The 16,385-nt window shown below is 41.6% G+C and overlaps 1 protein-coding gene across 10 annotated transcripts in view; it reads right to left on the bottom strand.

Moving 5' to 3' along the window:
• SEMA5B (semaphorin 5B) overlaps positions 1-16,385 on the bottom strand; it is a 359,926-nt gene that overhangs the window by 17,575 nt on the left and 325,966 nt on the right. For 9 of the 10 annotated variants that reach the window (XM_079993227.1, XM_079993226.1, XM_079993224.1 and 6 more), the window contains 7 exons: positions 12,557-12,700; positions 8,430-8,577; positions 7,645-7,870; positions 6,082-6,300; positions 4,637-4,807; positions 3,130-3,279; positions 1,950-1,994 (listed from right to left, as the gene is read on the bottom strand). In XM_079993227.1, coding sequence (XP_079849353.1) covers positions 1,950-1,994; positions 3,130-3,279; positions 4,637-4,807; positions 6,082-6,300; positions 7,645-7,870; positions 8,430-8,577; positions 12,557-12,700 — 1,103 coding nt within the window. The remainder of the gene's footprint in view (positions 1-1,949; positions 1,995-3,129; positions 3,280-4,636; positions 4,808-6,081; positions 6,301-7,644; positions 7,871-8,429; positions 8,578-12,556; positions 12,701-16,385) is intronic. The other variant, XM_079993223.1, reaches the window with a different exon arrangement.

The following is a 16,385-nucleotide window of genomic DNA, read 5'->3' on the forward strand; positions in this document are numbered from 1 at the left end:
ATATTCAGAGATGCTAAGGGATAAATAATATCCCCATGCATTATATAAACAAATAAGACTGCAATGGCAGAAGAGGGCAGTGAAAATATCAATACCAATGCATAATGATGAATATAAGGTTAATAAGGAGACCCTGAGCTGAGGCACACACCTGGCAGGAGGAATGGGGATACAAGAAAACCAACCGTGCTGCTAATGGAACTGGAATCTTAATTCCGTTGCTTCCCCTGTAGTCACACACACTAGATGGGAAGGTCTGCCGATGGAGCGTTTTGCCTTTTCTGTCATTGCTGTAATGCTTTTCGTACAGAGAGTGACTAATGTGCAGGCCAAGAGCTGTCCAAGCGGTTCGTCAGGAAAGCTGCTTACTTGTGGGGGCTGTTGTGCAAAACCACTGAAGCACCATGGTGCTTTTGGATGACCCAAAATCTGCTCCTGACAATTATATCTACTATAAATTTGGTGATCAGTTTCATGACGGCTGCAACAAAAGCTTAAATCACCCATTGGCATGGTATGCACAGTATATTTATGAATTAATAAGTCAAGATCTGCAACAAGCTGCGGTAGGAGTGCAGGGAGCTTGTTTCCCTCTGCTTCAGTTATCTCTGCACAATTAGCTGAAAAAGCCAGAATTCTGCTCTTAACTATAGTTCCCTACTACAACTGAACTTTCAAAGTACCAGAACAAGTGCCTTCTGTTAGCGAAGCTGCTATTTTTCTCCTATTCAGATAGATGGTAGGTATCAAAAAGCACAATGCGAGAAGCAAGGAAGGTTGCTTGCTCTTCAACAGACTCTGCTAGCTATCAAGCGACCTGCAGGAAATGCACAAAGAAAATGCAATTCCCTGAACTCTAAAGAAGTCAGATAAAATTAGTGGCATGGCAACTGCTTTTCCGGTAATCAAGGTTTTGCATTGGCTGTCTAATCCTGTTTCCAATGGCAAGATAGCCATCGATTTTGCATTGGGTTCATTCGTAGAGACAACTTAAGAATTCACTGCAGTCTTATTATATGAGCTACCCTGGTACAAACTCAGATTATTACACTGTGAACTACTGAAGCAATCCCCGTGTATTCATTTCTCCCCCTCTCCACCCTCGAAAACCCCTGGAAGTGGGAATTGAGATGTGGGAATGCTCTTACACAGAAAGGGAGGGAGATAGGTATGTGTTGTTGTGTATATGGGGTGTGTGTGTGTGTGTGTGTGAGAGAGAGAGAGAGAGAGAGAGAGAGAGAGAGAGGGAGCGAGGGGGGGAGAGGGAGACATTTGGTATGCTCGTTTATGCTTGTGTGGGAGAGAGACAGTAGCAACCAAGGCTACTTTCACTTCAAAAGGTGGTTGGGTGCAAATCTCATCTTCCTGGGGGTGGCAAACACCATTCATAGACCTTTGTACATGGTAAATGAGAGACAAACACAGAAGCACCCAATACATTCAAAAGTGCTCAAGAAGTTAAAACATTTATACAATTAACAAGGGATGTGTCAGATCCAGCCTGAGAAACTTTGCCAGTCTTACCAAAATTCTTTTTGCTTCCCCTTAAAAGCTTTGGAAGTTTCTCCTGAACAGGAACCCGTATCAATGTTTTGCTTATAATGAAATTCGGTGACAACTCTACAATTAACTAAGCGCTCAGGAAAATGAGGAATCTCTCTTCATCTTTTCCAGTCCATTTAAAAAGGAGCTGCAGTGGAAAGGACTGTGATCTCCCTGGTAATTAATTATTCTGAGATGCTCCCTCCCCCAAATTAAATTCTTATACCAGAAAACTGAATCACAGATACTTTCTCCCCTCCCTTCCTCCCCTCAGACAATCGGACTCCAGTGGAATTAAGGCTATCAACGGGATGTGAACTGCACAGATTAATGGTTGGGTTGATGCTTCCCAGAAAAGAGGAGTCATGTTAAGATAAAAATAAGATCTATAGTTAGCTGTACTCTACCTCCACAGTTCGTGCTCTCGTCAATGCTTGAGGCTGGCAGGATTACTAAACAAAGAGAAAAACAGTGGGGAGAAAAATGTCATTTTTGTCATCTGCGACATTGTGCAGGCAATTAAAATCCCTTTGCTCAATGCAAGGCAAGTTAATCTCTGCAGCAAATGGAGGGCCTCCCAGAGCTTTGGCAAAAAACACAGAATGTAATATAGTGAAAAAAAGTTTTAAAAAGAACATACTCTCTATTGCATGAGAAAATTGTCTGGATTGCAAACTATCCAAATACAACACAATAAGCGTCCTTAGAACTGTTTAATTCTGGCAAGAACTGTGCAAATTACAGAAATATAAATAGAGATATAAAAAAAGACTCAAATGAGGAATTTAAGTTGTGCTCATAAAATACCTGAATAAATGTGAATACTGTATGATCCAATTAAAAAATATTTTGACCAATGTATGACACAGACAGATGACCTTGCTATCTAAGGATGTTTGTATAGCGTAGTTTATTCTGTGAACTTATTCTATAAATGATCAGTTACCTTGAATTACGTCCATCAGATATAGTGAGGACCACTGGTTTAGATGGCCTTTTAAAGTGTTAGACAAATATATAGGTATTTCAGGAACTGAACAGAACCTGCATGTTCATATATCTCTAGATACCAAATAATGAGCAGAGATGTCACACTCTTTCCTTTCTCATGGGCCTCCTAGGAACATCTGTCTGTCCTCTGCTGGAAGCAGCATGCTGGTTCTAATTTTATCCAATCCAGCACAACTTGCCTTGTGCATTTAATTTCTGTTTGTGGTGCAGAATACAAAACTCCCTGATTATATAAGATCTATTAGTCACAGAATCCTTCCCATCCCTAGATGGAGGTTAGCTATAATTCTAAACAGTCTATAACTACACCAAAGTTACTGCCATTTCTTTTCCACACATGGGATCCTAAAAATCCTCCCAAATCTCTTTCCTTCTGCAAGATGCCTTCTCTTTGCATAACTGAACTAATGGAATACTAGTCGGCATTCAATATACTCACTGCCTTAAAAAACACAATCCTATCAATATTAAAAGTGGCAATCAGTTCTTTTTAGTAAGGCATCCATCTCAGCAATTAGTGGAGCCCTCTAAACCGAGCCCTTTCCTTGCTCATTTAGCATGCAAAGTTGCACCCACCTGGGATCTCATTGTACAAGCAGTCCTGGTATTGTGTGCTGTTCCCAGCACATTGGGAAGATCCTGGATTGTGGATTTCACAGTAACGACTACGATACTGGATCCCATCTTCGTTACACAAGTTCCATTCAGACCATTCGGACCAGCCTCCTTAAGAATGAGAGATAAGACTTAAGCATGTGGGATGATCACAATGTCAAGCCAAGAAAAAAACATGAGGGATAAACAAAGGACAAAAGGTCACATAGTTTCTGAATATGGAAACCCAACTGAGCGTTTAGAAATAATGTCAAATACCCATGCTTTTCTGTTTTGAAAAGCATAAAGTAGACTGAAAAATGACAAAACCAGTTGTCTAGTTCTGTGATTCAGAACTTGGAAAAATGCTCTGCAACCGTCTTCTCATCCGAGCTATTTTTTGGGAACAGACATACAGGTGAAACTCGAAAAATTAGAATATCGTGGAAAAGTTCATTTATTTCAGTAATTCAACTTAAAAGGTGAAACTAATTTCCAAATGAGATGCAGAAGTTGCTCTCATCAGAAAAGAGAACTTGGGACCACTGAGCAACAGACCACTTCTTTTTTTCTTTAGCCCAGGTAAGACGCTCCTGACGTTGTTTCTTGTTCAGGAGTGGCTTGACAATACGACATTTGAAGCCCATCTCCAGGATCCGTCTGTGTGTGGTGGCTCTTGATGCACTAACTCCAGCCTCAGTCCACTCCTTGTGAAAGTCCCCAACACGTTTGAATGGTCTTTTCCTGACAATCCTCTCCAGGCTGTGGTCGTCCCTGCTGCTTGTGCACCTTTTTCTTCCACACTTTCCTCTTCCGCATAACTTTCCATTAATGTGCTTTGATACAGCACTTTGCGAACATCCAACTTCTTCTGCAATTACCTTTTGAGGCTTTCCCTCCTTATGGAGGGTCTCAATAATGGCTTTCTGCAAAACTGTCAGATCAGCAGCCTTCTCCATGATTGTGCTTCCTACTGAACCAGACTGAGAGACCATTTAAAGGCTCAGGAACCCGTTGCAGGTGTTATGAATTGAATAGCTACTGCACCTTTTCTGAGATTGTTAATTTGGTGTTTTTATCAGCTGTACTCCATAATCATCACAATTATAACAAATAAAGGCTTGACATATCTCGCTTTGCATGTCATGAGTCTATCTCATATATTAGTTTCACCTTTTAAGTTGAATTACTGAAATAAATGAACTTTTCCACGATATTCTAATTTTTCTAGTTTCACCTGTATCTATCTATCTATCTATCTATCTATCTATCTATCTATCTATCTATCTACCTACCTACCTATCTACCTATCTACCTATCTAATATCTATCTACCTATCACTATTTATTAATCTATTTCAAAATTACATTTGAAGAACAGAAGAATTACATCAGTCCTGAAATCTCAAATGCATTATGAAAACATATTTTTTAAAAGAACAAAAATACAAAAATGATGGCATTATACAGAATAACAGCAATAGGGCTACCTTCACATAAATGTGTGTTGCACAGTGCTTCCTCAGTGTGCAGTCCAATGCAGATATCCTCCCCATTAGAGGGCGCTGGGTTGGTGCAGGTTCGGGTGCGCTGGTAGTGCCCTCCTCCACAAGTTGCTGAGCACTGAGACCAAGGAGTCCAGCAGGACCACGAACCTTTCACTAAGGATCATTCAAAATAAAACAATACAAAGATGCAGGCATACTTTTCACCCAACTGTTAATCTCATCACAATTAAAAAAACCAACCCAAATCATTATTTCAAGGAGAAGAAAGCTATGGAGAAGCTACCACGCTAGATGAATAGCATCCTAACTATTTGCCTACAAATACTTTTCCTCACTGATCACAAGTCCCTATTGGTTTCTTTCTCTGCCAAAATGATTTAAGTTAGTTCATTGCATTTCTGGCCCCTCCAAGCACATAGTTCTGAAAAAGGAGGGAAGGAATGGCTATGATTATAATGCAAAAGTAATGACTATTCTCACACATGCACATTTTTTGCAACATCCAAACAATGTCATTGGCATCAAAAGCCAGACCATATTCCCCCCACATTTAATCTGGATTTACCCCGTCTGAGAAAAATCTGATACATTAAAAAAAAAAACACACCTTTTGCCCACAATGTATTTGTGATATCTGAATGGCTCTTTACAATATTAAGCCCCTGTCTGAAAGTCCCCTGGAAAAGCACTTCAGGGTGCACAAAACCAACAGGTGTGGTTTGGGGGGTTGGGAAAGGGTGGAGAAAATGGGGAAAGGAAGGCTCCTTTACTGTTCTAATCCAGTAAGAAGCAAGGCCATAATTTCAAGGACTAGTTAACAAGGAAATAATATTTCCTGATTGCCAGTCAGGAAAGAATAACCAATACTTAGAGGTGGGTAAGCCATATTGAAATAAGCAAATCTGGACCATGGAATGGTGAGCAAAGTCAAAGTACTAGATCTAATCTTAAACTTAAAGACACATCTGATTCTGCACAGCTCTCGCTTTACTAAAGGAGCAGAAAGTTCTAATGTTTTTGCAGCAATGAGATTTGGTTGCACCCTCTCTGCGTGCGATCCAAACTTTCTTTGCCTTTTGAGGGCTGAGCTTACAGCTACGTATGTTAAATGCCTTCTGCAAAAGTGCCAGCTCTAACATCAGGAACAATCATGCCATGCAGCAGGGTGAAGTGGTTAGCATTAGATGGCATCATGAGGCATGAATTGGTTTGTGAATGGTGCAGCGAGACTTTTCCACATTGTTGGCCCTAGCAGGGAAAAAGGGGACCATATGTTGGCTCTGCTTCGGGCAGGAAAATGTCTTGGGCCAGCACAGGCAAACATGCCCTACGATGGCAGGGTGAAGAGTAATGGAAGAACTTCATAGCACGCTTCTTCAGCATGCTACTCACACTGAACAAAAGCAGGGAACGGTCACAGTATTTACCTGGACAGGGATGTGGGTTGCAGTCCTGATATTCCATTGCAGATCCTATGCAAGGTAGGCCACCGTTTTTTGGTTCTGGATTGGTGCATGTTCGCTTCCTGGTTCTGAAGCCCAGCTCACAGTCTCGAGAGCAAGATGACCACCCTCCCCAAAAGGACCACCCACCATTGATAATCCGAATAGAGGTCTTGCCGCTTTTCAGAAGGTCATCAACTAAAGCTGGGGGGCAGTGGGGGGGGGAGAAAGAAAAATATAGGAATTAAACACATGGAAACCCCCAGCTTTCTTCCCAACCTTGCAGCAGCAGATGTGGGCAAGGAGTGTTCAGACAATTGCATGGTGAACTATGTTCCCTTCCCAGCTTCAAGGCTAAGAGGAAGGCTGGAAGACTGTGTTGCCTAGAGCATCTTAGCCATACAAGGTCACACTGGCACTCTCTCTCTCTTTCCTTCTCTAAAGTAAGAGATTTCTGTGGCAGGTGAACTGCCAAGGCTTCACGAGCACCCCAGTCACATGGGCACACTGGCAAGATTCCCTCCCCTGCAGGTGATCATGGCAAATATAGGTTACATTCATCACATAGTGAAGAAAAGAAACTGTGGTGCAGTAAATGAAATGAACCTGCTTAGCCCCACTCATGCCAACATGTGAGTGGTGCTAATGGTGCAGACACCATGCAGTGGTGGTGGGCTGGATGAGGGCCAATGCACTGAGCTTGAATCCTGGCAAGATGCAGGCTCTGTGGGCAAATAATTATTGTATCCAAGAAATCGGAGAATTACCTGCCCTGCATGGGCTTGCACTCTCTCAGAACGAGCAAGTAAGCACTCTAGGGGAGACCCAGGTTTCTTACTGGAGGACCTGGTGACTAGGAGCACTTTTTATCAGCTTCAGCTAGTGTGACATTGGTTTCTGGACCAGGATAGCCTGATCACAGTACTTCAGGCACTTCTGATTGGATTACTGCCATGCAGGTGGATCTTCCCTTGTGTTTGGCCCAGGAACTGCATCTACTGCAGAATGATTGCCGGCAGGAGAGAGAGAGACCCTGCAGAGGGATGAGCTGCCAATTTGTTACTGGGTGCGTTACCGTTAATATATAAAGCTTTCAACACCTTGGGACCAGTTTGCTTGCCCCATATATATCCACTTGACTGCTTCAATCCATGGCACCTCAATTATCTGAAATACCCCCACAATTGTGCTCTCAACCACACAGTCCTATCATGCGCTCCTGTAGTGTGCAATCACAGCAAGCTGAAGTGACCCCTATACTGCTTGATGTGTGTAGGGCATCTTAATAAACACAGAAATTAAGATTATGCACCTCCAGCAACACAGTGTTTGCAGGTGTGTGAAAAGCTCCCAAGCAAATTCCCTAATGCTCATCCATCCTGACAGAGTATATACTGTCTCAATCTGCTGGCTTTGATTTGCTCTGTTGCCATCAACATAGATCAGCATTTATCCAACCCTACGCTTCAGCTGCCCACAACCTCCAGCATGAATAACAAGCAGCTTAGCTTGGCGCTCGTTATAATCTCGCAATCTGGCAGGACGTACAATCAGTGTCGCAAACAGCTGAGCCGTCATTGGGGCAGAACCGACTCTCCGTCTTCTTCCTGCCAAACTGGAGGTCGTGAGGGTCAGCAAGCTGAGCGCGGCAGGTGTAGCGGAAACGCTGTTCTTGACGAGCGCCACTCTGAGTGATGTTGGTGGGCATCCATGGAGTCCAAGGTGTGTTTCTTCGGACCTCTGGGCAGGCCTCTGGGCTGCAGGTTTTATACTCCTACAGAAATAGGAGAAAATGGGGGAAGGACCCAATTATTAGCATTTACTTGAGGGTTTGCAGCTGTACCAATGCACTTGGGGGCAATGACATTTAAGGAACAATAAGATAAACCTCTGATTATTTGACTCAAAATCACAAAACCACTGAAGCAGTAATAAAGCTCAGAAGGTGTATAAATCAAGGTCTGGTATTGCTTCCAGTTCTTTAACAGAATACAATGCTGAGGCGATAGGCGTACACATGCATTACATACAGTGCCCATACTAATGCATGCAAACGAATTCCATAGACAAAGGCCCGGTTGGAGGCGTTTCCATGCGCTCTGGCTTCCATCATGGTGTCCCGTTGCGCCAGAAGCGGTTTAGTCATGCTGGCCACATGACCCGGAAAGCTGTCTGTGGACAAATGCCAGCTCCCTTCTTACCTAGCCCCTAGGTCAATTACCTGTAAGCTCCCTCTCTTCTCTAAGCACAGGTGTATAGGACAAGTCCTAAAGAACTGAGGAAAAGAGAACATAAGAAAACAGCAACGAAAGCCTATCTGAATGAAAACGTACCACAGCACAGCCTGGGCAGGAGTTTCCATTTTCACAAGACCTCTGCCTGGAGTGCACCCCTCCACCACAATTTGCGCTACATTTATTCCAAGGGCCCCACGAAGACCAGAAGATTGGCAATGGGCATGGACTGTTCTCATTGCAGAACCTGGATGGAAACAAAATTCCAGGGAGGGAAATAAGGAAACAGTAATGCAAGTCAGTGTCCTGGAGCACCCCAAAGGAAAGTTGTAAAAGACTCTGCAAGGAACTGTTCGCACCAGGAAGAAAAAGGCTGACATCAGGTTGAGTAGAAATTCAGCTTCAGCACCACAAGTAAAAAGATGCAAGACCCACTGAAATAAACGGGAAATAAATTTTGAGAAACTAGTCCTATTGATTTCAGTGGGACTAAAAGCATTACTTACTTAGTCTGGATCTAAGCCATTCTTGTTATTGTCCATTCTGGAGGGGCTGGAGATTCCAGCAGGCTGGTTTTTCCCCAATTTGTAATACTTGCATCTTAACTATTTAATTATTTACACATCTTTATCAATGGCAACAACTTCTAAGTTGTTTGAATAGATGAACAAGGAATGAGATCTCTTTTGTTTGTTGTTTCGGGATTATGGTCACACAAGTTTTCTACCCTGTTTAAAAACTGTAATACTACTATTTCCTTTTTTTAAAAAAAAAACAACTGGATGGTCATAGCAGCAGAGCAACATCATAGGAGCTAACATTGACTTACGTTTGCTAAGTATAGCAAACTATCCTGCAAAAGACCCAGATAGTTTATACCCAAATTAAAGGTAAAGGTACCCCTGCCCGTACGGGCCAGTCTTGACAGACTCTGGGGTTGTGCGCCCATCTCACTCAAGAGGCCAGGGGCCAGCGCTGTCCGGAGACACTTCCGGGTCACGTGGCCAGCGTGACATCGCTGCTCTGGCGAGCCAGAGCCGCACACGGAAACGCCGTTTACCTTCCCGCTGGTAAGCGGTCCCTATTTATCTACTTGCACCCGGAGGTGCTTTCGAACTGCTAGGTTGGCAGGCGCTGGGACCGAGCAGCGGGAGCGCACCCCGCCGCAGGGATTCGAACCGCCGACCTTTCGATCGGCAAACCCTAGGCGCTGAGGCTTTAACCCACAGCGCCACCTGCGTCCCCATATACCCAAATTAAATGTGCTCATAACCTACTACTAATGCTCACATTGTACCATTATAATACAATTTTTTTTTCTGGCATTGCCTGGGTGAAGAAAATAAAAATGTTTTAAAAACAGATACATCTTTATAAGTGTGTATTGACAGTACTGTCCATTAACTTAGTACTTAAGCCTTAAAGCATTGCAAACTACCGGTAATTTAGGCTAGAAATCCAGCTACTTGTAATTAAACTAGCCTCTTTAGGATCCCAAATTATCTAATAATCTGATGCCAATTACCCTAAAATAAATGGCTGAACTATATTATTGTTTAGCAAGTATTATGCTGGGTTTAAGTAGCCAAGTCCTTATGAGAGTACAGCGAGTTGATAGATTTGATGGAAACTGGGCAACCATCACTATATATGTAACACAATGTTATCTGCTGTCAGTATGCCCCCATCCTTCAGATATTGTTTTGAATAGACTTATTACACAATTATTTGTGGTCCTAAAAACTGAAGTCTAGTAAGTTTGCAAAGCTAACTATCTCCCATTCTCTTTGCAAAATTTTCCTTTTTGTATAGGAAATATACATACAGTTTGCTTAGTTTGTAGTTTTGTTTGATTTATATTCTATGCCTGCCATTTGTAACTGTGCTTTAAGGTTGTAAAAACTTCAAAAACAAAACAAGAAACCCACCACATAGTATCATGGTCAGACATTACTTTCCAAACCTGGCGTGAGAAGAAGCAAGGTCTTACAGCCCATTTATTATGCAAATTTATTCCATGTCAGTTCCACTTTGTTCATTTGGACTTACCTCCCAGCCATTAAGGCTTGTGTGAACCCACAATTTAGTACAATCTCCCTGCCTCCTCTGCAGTTAGAAAGTAGTTTGGCCAAACAGATCATGTTCATCTGCCCCTAGGCTTTCTGGATATTTCCCCAGGAACTCTGGTCCAGGTAAATGTGGCATTCAGCTGTGTTCAGCAGCACTTTCCTTGAGTTAATTTTATTTTTGTCCAATTACTTTTGCCCATTTTAAAAATAAGAAAGTGCTAGCTCCACTTCAGTCATCACATAATAGAATCACCATTGCTATCACTACTTCAACGGAAAAAATGAAGTTATGTTTCCAGTAGTCACAGATCTAATCAAACATGAAGACACACAGACTAATTATACGAAATGTCTTTTGCATTTGAAATTCCTGAGCAGGTTTTTGTCTGGAACTTTAGCTGGGGTACTAACCATTTCATTTTATTTTTGGCCTGAGGGACACATTCATCAATGGCCAAACCTCCTCCAAGGGGTGCAAAACAATGGTGTGTGTGTGGCCACTCTGCATTCTTACATGCTCACAGACACACTAAGGCAAAAAGCTTCCTCTCAGCTAATCTATGCAGATCAGCTAAGAAGAGGGAGTTACCCCCGCCTCCCTGCTCATCAACTTGATGTCTGGGGGAGGGAACAACTTGTATTTCCACCCCCATCTCAGTGCTGCGTCCTTGTCCTTTTTCTTTGTTTTTTTGCCACCACCAAAATTGGTGAGGTCTTGGGGGCATGATAAAAATTTGCTTGGGGAGCCAAATGAAACCTCAATTTTGAGCAAGTCCAGCTACAAAATAAGCTGGCTCTCCCCTTCTTATCATGTTTAACAAAGAATCAGGCCTTTTAAAATAAGAATTACTTACTTTATAATGATGCATTGGTTCACAGCTACAGTAGCAGTAAAAATTATGCAGGCAAAATACTTATCTTAACATTATAACTAAAGCTGCATATATCTGCATCCAATGCTGGTCAAAGAAAGATGGAGGGGGGAGCATATTATGTGTCCCTTCCTCTCCAGACAGAAGGGGAAATGACATCACACAGAACCTCTCTACCAATTTTCTTTCTATGATCTTAGCCCCTTCTCATGATAACTATCAAGAATATGTATTTGTTAGGTTTGGCTGCAAATCTCCCACAAAACACACCCCTGGTTTTCTGACACTCAATACCTGTGACTTCCAAGCATGCTTAGGGTGTTTTTTATTTTACCCCCATGGCCCATTTTTGGCTCCACTTCTGTTAGCACTGACTATTTTAGTTTGCTGGTGTGGGGAATGGCATGCCATCTAAAGACTATCAACCCTCCTATGAAAATGCAGCATATGTGCAGTTCTCCTTTTAAATATGCATACTATTTTCTTTCTCTATTCATAGCATAGCATAGCATGTGTTATGGCTAGAGCATCCTTATGCTCTTATTTCACTTCTTGAGCAAATTTCTATCTCATCCTTCAGCACAAGAGCTCTATGGCTGGCTAACAGCTCCCATTCTGAATAGCAAGTGGCAATATTATGTAGTACCATAGCATATTTCACTGAAAAATTCAGGTTTAGCAACCTCAACAGCTTAAGAATGCCATACTTTCTTTAAGTTATGGGCCTTGTTTCAAACTATTATTTTGACATATGGGTGTGCAACACAGTAACATATTTATATTTATTTAAAAGGTCTGTAAGGCAGCTTTATAGGCAAAAATGAATAATTATGAGAGCAATATAAAAACACAATATGACAATGATGAACCTAAAACACACATAATGTAAATGAAATAGTGAAGACTAGCAGCAGCAGAAGTAGAAGAATACAATAAATCACAATCTCATTCACAAAAGGCTTGGGGGGGGTGAGAATTAGTTTTTTTTACTTGTTCCCTAAAAGATTAAAGAATGGGTGCCAAACAGGTGTTTCTGGGGAAGTGTTCCACAATCAGGGCAAGACCCTATCCCCAGTTGCCACCTGCCTAACCTCTACAGGTAGGGTCACCAGGAGCAGAGGTCTCAGACGATGATCTCAGTGAGTGGGCAGGTTCATATGGGAGAAGACATCTGGGATGGGTCACTAATCCATGTGGTGTAATGAATTCTTCAAAAGAAAACACAAGAGCTCTGAGCCAAAAAAAAAAGTCTCATAGAAGTTCAGGGATGGGGAACGACTCTCACCGCTCCTCTCTGCTTTGTCCGACACAGACCCTGCCTCCGTATCGCGGAGCAGGGTTGCTGCACGACCTCTGACGGACCTGAAAGCCAATCCCACAAGAAGTGCTGCAGGGGGCCCAGGACGACCATGGTGTCCAAGCTCCATTCCTGACAGAGGGGAGGGGGAAGGAAGAAAGATAAAACATGGCATCTGGGTTAATTCTTATTTTTTTCAACTTTAATGCTAAGTTCAACACTGCTGGCTCTGGAGTACCAACAGGTTGCAGAGACTGACTAGCACTACGAAGCACACTTCAATAGAGGTTAGCCCAAGAAACAGACAGAGATTAGGGTTAGAATTCTGCATGTGCTTTTTTTTTTTAGTCTTCCCCAACTTTTAAATTTGAACAAACAAAATCCATGGCAAATTCATGTTGAACAGATTTAAGCCTATGCTAAACATAATAAGGGCAGGCGAGGGTTACATTTTTCTACCCTCCATTACTCATAAATTTGCAAAGTTTTGTATCATTTCTTGAGTTCCTTATGAAACCTTTTTTTTAAAAGAAGATGTCATGGTGTTGTAGAAAAACCTGCAGAATCGAATATGTGGGGTGCTGGAAGGGGAAGAATTACAAAGGCTTGGGCATAAGAGATGAAAGATGCCCTGACCTCACTTAGGCAACTTCAGAAGCAGCATTTGCTACACATAATAAAGCTTTATAAGCACCGAATCATTTATTTATTGTATTCTAAAGGCTCAGAATGCATTACATTTTTAAAAAACAACAATGAGAAACTAAAAAATAGACATACTGTAATTGCATAAAATAAAATAAAAAACACAAGCAGTTTAAAACATCAGTTAGTATTTCCTTAAGCATAAAGACAAGACAATTTATTTTTACGGTCATTTGAAGATTCAGGGAACACTCTTAGGATTCATAGAGCATTCAATTGGTGGGCCTGGAATATGACAAATCAGACTGCTAAACCATCTGTGAGGTGCTATTTCTCAAGAAACTTTCCTCCAATTTCAGGTGTTCTCCTTGCCCAATACTTGTTCAAATTTCTCTCATTTTACATTTGCCTTTTAGCTCACAGAACCCTAGATTCCCAAATGATGTGTTAATGTCAGGGCCCATTTAATAAAGGAAAGACAGATACTGTGGTGGTCAATTATTTTGAAAATGATTGGAACATATTCTTCTTTCTTAGAGTAGGTATGTGTCTTTCCTTAGAAATGCAGAGTCGCAACAGAAAAGACATTTCAGGGGCAAAGTTATACCCAATCCTCATCCAACACCAAATAATTGTTATTTTACCAAATGTAGTTTCCCTTTTGCCATCGCACACTCCTGCTTTTCACCTCAGTGGTCCTGAGCAAGTGACAGAGCAACTATCTTCTACAGTGCATTCTCAAGTCCATATCACATGCTGTCCTGTTTCTTGTGGTCCTGAAAGTTGAGCTGGTGAACAGATGTGTTGATTTTCCAAGAATTGACTGAATTAATAAAAGTGCTTGGCAACCAGCGGGTACCCGGCAAGGCACCAGCTGCAGCAGGAAGCTTAAATTAAAACCTGCGTAGCCTTCATGGTTTTCAAGTCCGTTATCAACTCTCCCATTCTCTTGGCACTGTTCTCTTTTCTTTCATAAGAAGGTGAGGAAATAAAAAAGGACTTCCATACAAACTGTGATATAACCCATGTTTTGCCTATTGTTTCCTTGACCGTCTAAGAAAGACATAGTATCCAAAACTTAAAATATGTGATTACAATAAATGAATAAATGCTTTCTATCACACCCCTTAAGTGGGTAGGGGGAAGCCACAGAAATCAAAACCACCAGTATCCAAAACTCAAGTAAGTAATATATTTCTAAAATCATTCCATGTTTTGTGTGTAGTTTTAAACCCTTTTAAAATCATCCATCCATATAGCAAAACATTTGATTAGCCAAATGTTTTGGATAGTAGCCATGTCATTTGGATAAATGAAGTTCAACTGTATATGCACATATTTTGTTTTGAAGATTAAGATTTTTAAAGGAGGAAGTCTCAATTTATATTCAAAGTGTAGACAATCTTCAAGAAGGTTTTCATCAGCACTGTGGCATTTGCAATCTTAGATCTCATTTATAACTAAAACACTTATTTAAACTTTGTAATGAAAGCCTAGCAATGCCATACGAAGACAGTTAAAATTGAAATACTAGACCTGCAATGAGTGTAAGATGATCATATGGCTGTATTTCTTAACAGTCACTGAATTTTAACACTGAATGCATTTCTCATCCACTTCCTACAGGCTAATCTTGTGGTATCCCACACTTTTGGAGATCATGTTGTTGGCAATGATTAAATGATTGCATCAGCTGCCTTATGTCTCTTGCAGGCTCGAGGATGCTCCACATGGTAGAATTCTACCAGCTGTAAGAATGGCTGATCAAGAGCATAGAAAATGTAAAAGAAGATTGATCCACAAAGGCCCACATGCTTGCACTGGTATGCCTTCAAATTGCTAGGTTGGCAGAAGCTGGGACAGAGCAACGGGAGCTCACCCCATCGTGCGGATTCGAACTGCTGACCTTCTGATAGGCAAGCCCAAGAGACTCAGTGGTTTAGACCACAGCAGCATCCACATCCAGCAAACACAGATAGTAGTTGCTACACAGAAGTGTCTACACAAGCCTGAAGAAAAAAGACAGACTAAATCCCGCCAGGTGTGACAGATAAGATGGTCAAATTGCACAATGGCATCCCTATAGCTTACAATGCGTGTGCATGTGTTTAGGTCTCCCCAAAATAGTTTCTCCTAATCTAAATTGGATATGAATGCAAAATGATCAATAAAGATATGTGATGGGGACCATGAAAGTGGGGAAAAAACACACACATGCAATGTGGTAATGATGACATTGATTCAGGGAGCACAACAGATGCGAAAGCTAGCTCTCAGTGATCCACAGCAAACAAAAGGGCTGCCAGTTGAACTCAGCAAGCTACACAATATCAGTTGTATTAACAAGAATAGGCTGAAGCTGCCCATAGTGGCTGGGGCAACCCAGTCAGGTGGGCAGGGTACAAATATAGTAGTAGTAGTAGTAGTAGTAGTAGTAGTAGTAGTAATGCTAATAATAAATGACCGCATTATTATTATTAGCCAAGCTTTAAATGATCAGCCATTCATTTTTTAAAAATATTGTTTATACTGCTTTCACTTGTTTCAGTATTTAAACAGTGTTAGGACTCCCATGATGCCATCTGTTAAGAGAGAACTATCAGAAGAAGCAAGGCGTAACAATTGATTATGTTTTTATAATTTAGTTGTACCGCAGGCAATGTGATGTATTACTTTAATGAAGTTAATGCAGCTTTCTTGGTCAAACAAAGCAAAACTACGTGAACTCCTGCAACTTGGGGTGGGGGCAGCGAAAGATAAATCTATCCTTTTCTAATGTTTTATATCTGCGCTGGGGAATCTGTGGCCCTTCAAAAGATGTTGGGACTCCAGCTCCCATCGGCCCAAGGTGACCTGGCCAATGGTGAGGGCCGATGAGTGTGGCAGTCGACCAACATGGGGAGGACTGCTGGTCCCCATTACTGGTTTATCTGTAACAGTTTGGAAGTGTGAGGTACATAATGAATATACTAGCTAGATGCCCACAAGCCAGATATGTTCTGTGGCAATCGCTATTCTGATCACTGCTATCACAATTGACTGGAAGAACCCTTGTAGTATGAAGTGGTGATTCTATAATTCAAACTCGTAATGGGGGGTGTAATGGGGAAGAACCAAGGGTGGCATTTATTCCAGATTAATTACTCCAATCTATAAGTGAGACTTTGAAAAT

Source organism: Podarcis cretensis (assembly GCF_951804945.1).
Source record: "Podarcis cretensis genome assembly, chromosome: 1".
In the NCBI taxonomy this organism is placed as follows: Eukaryota; Metazoa; Chordata; class Lepidosauria; order Squamata; family Lacertidae; genus Podarcis; species Podarcis cretensis.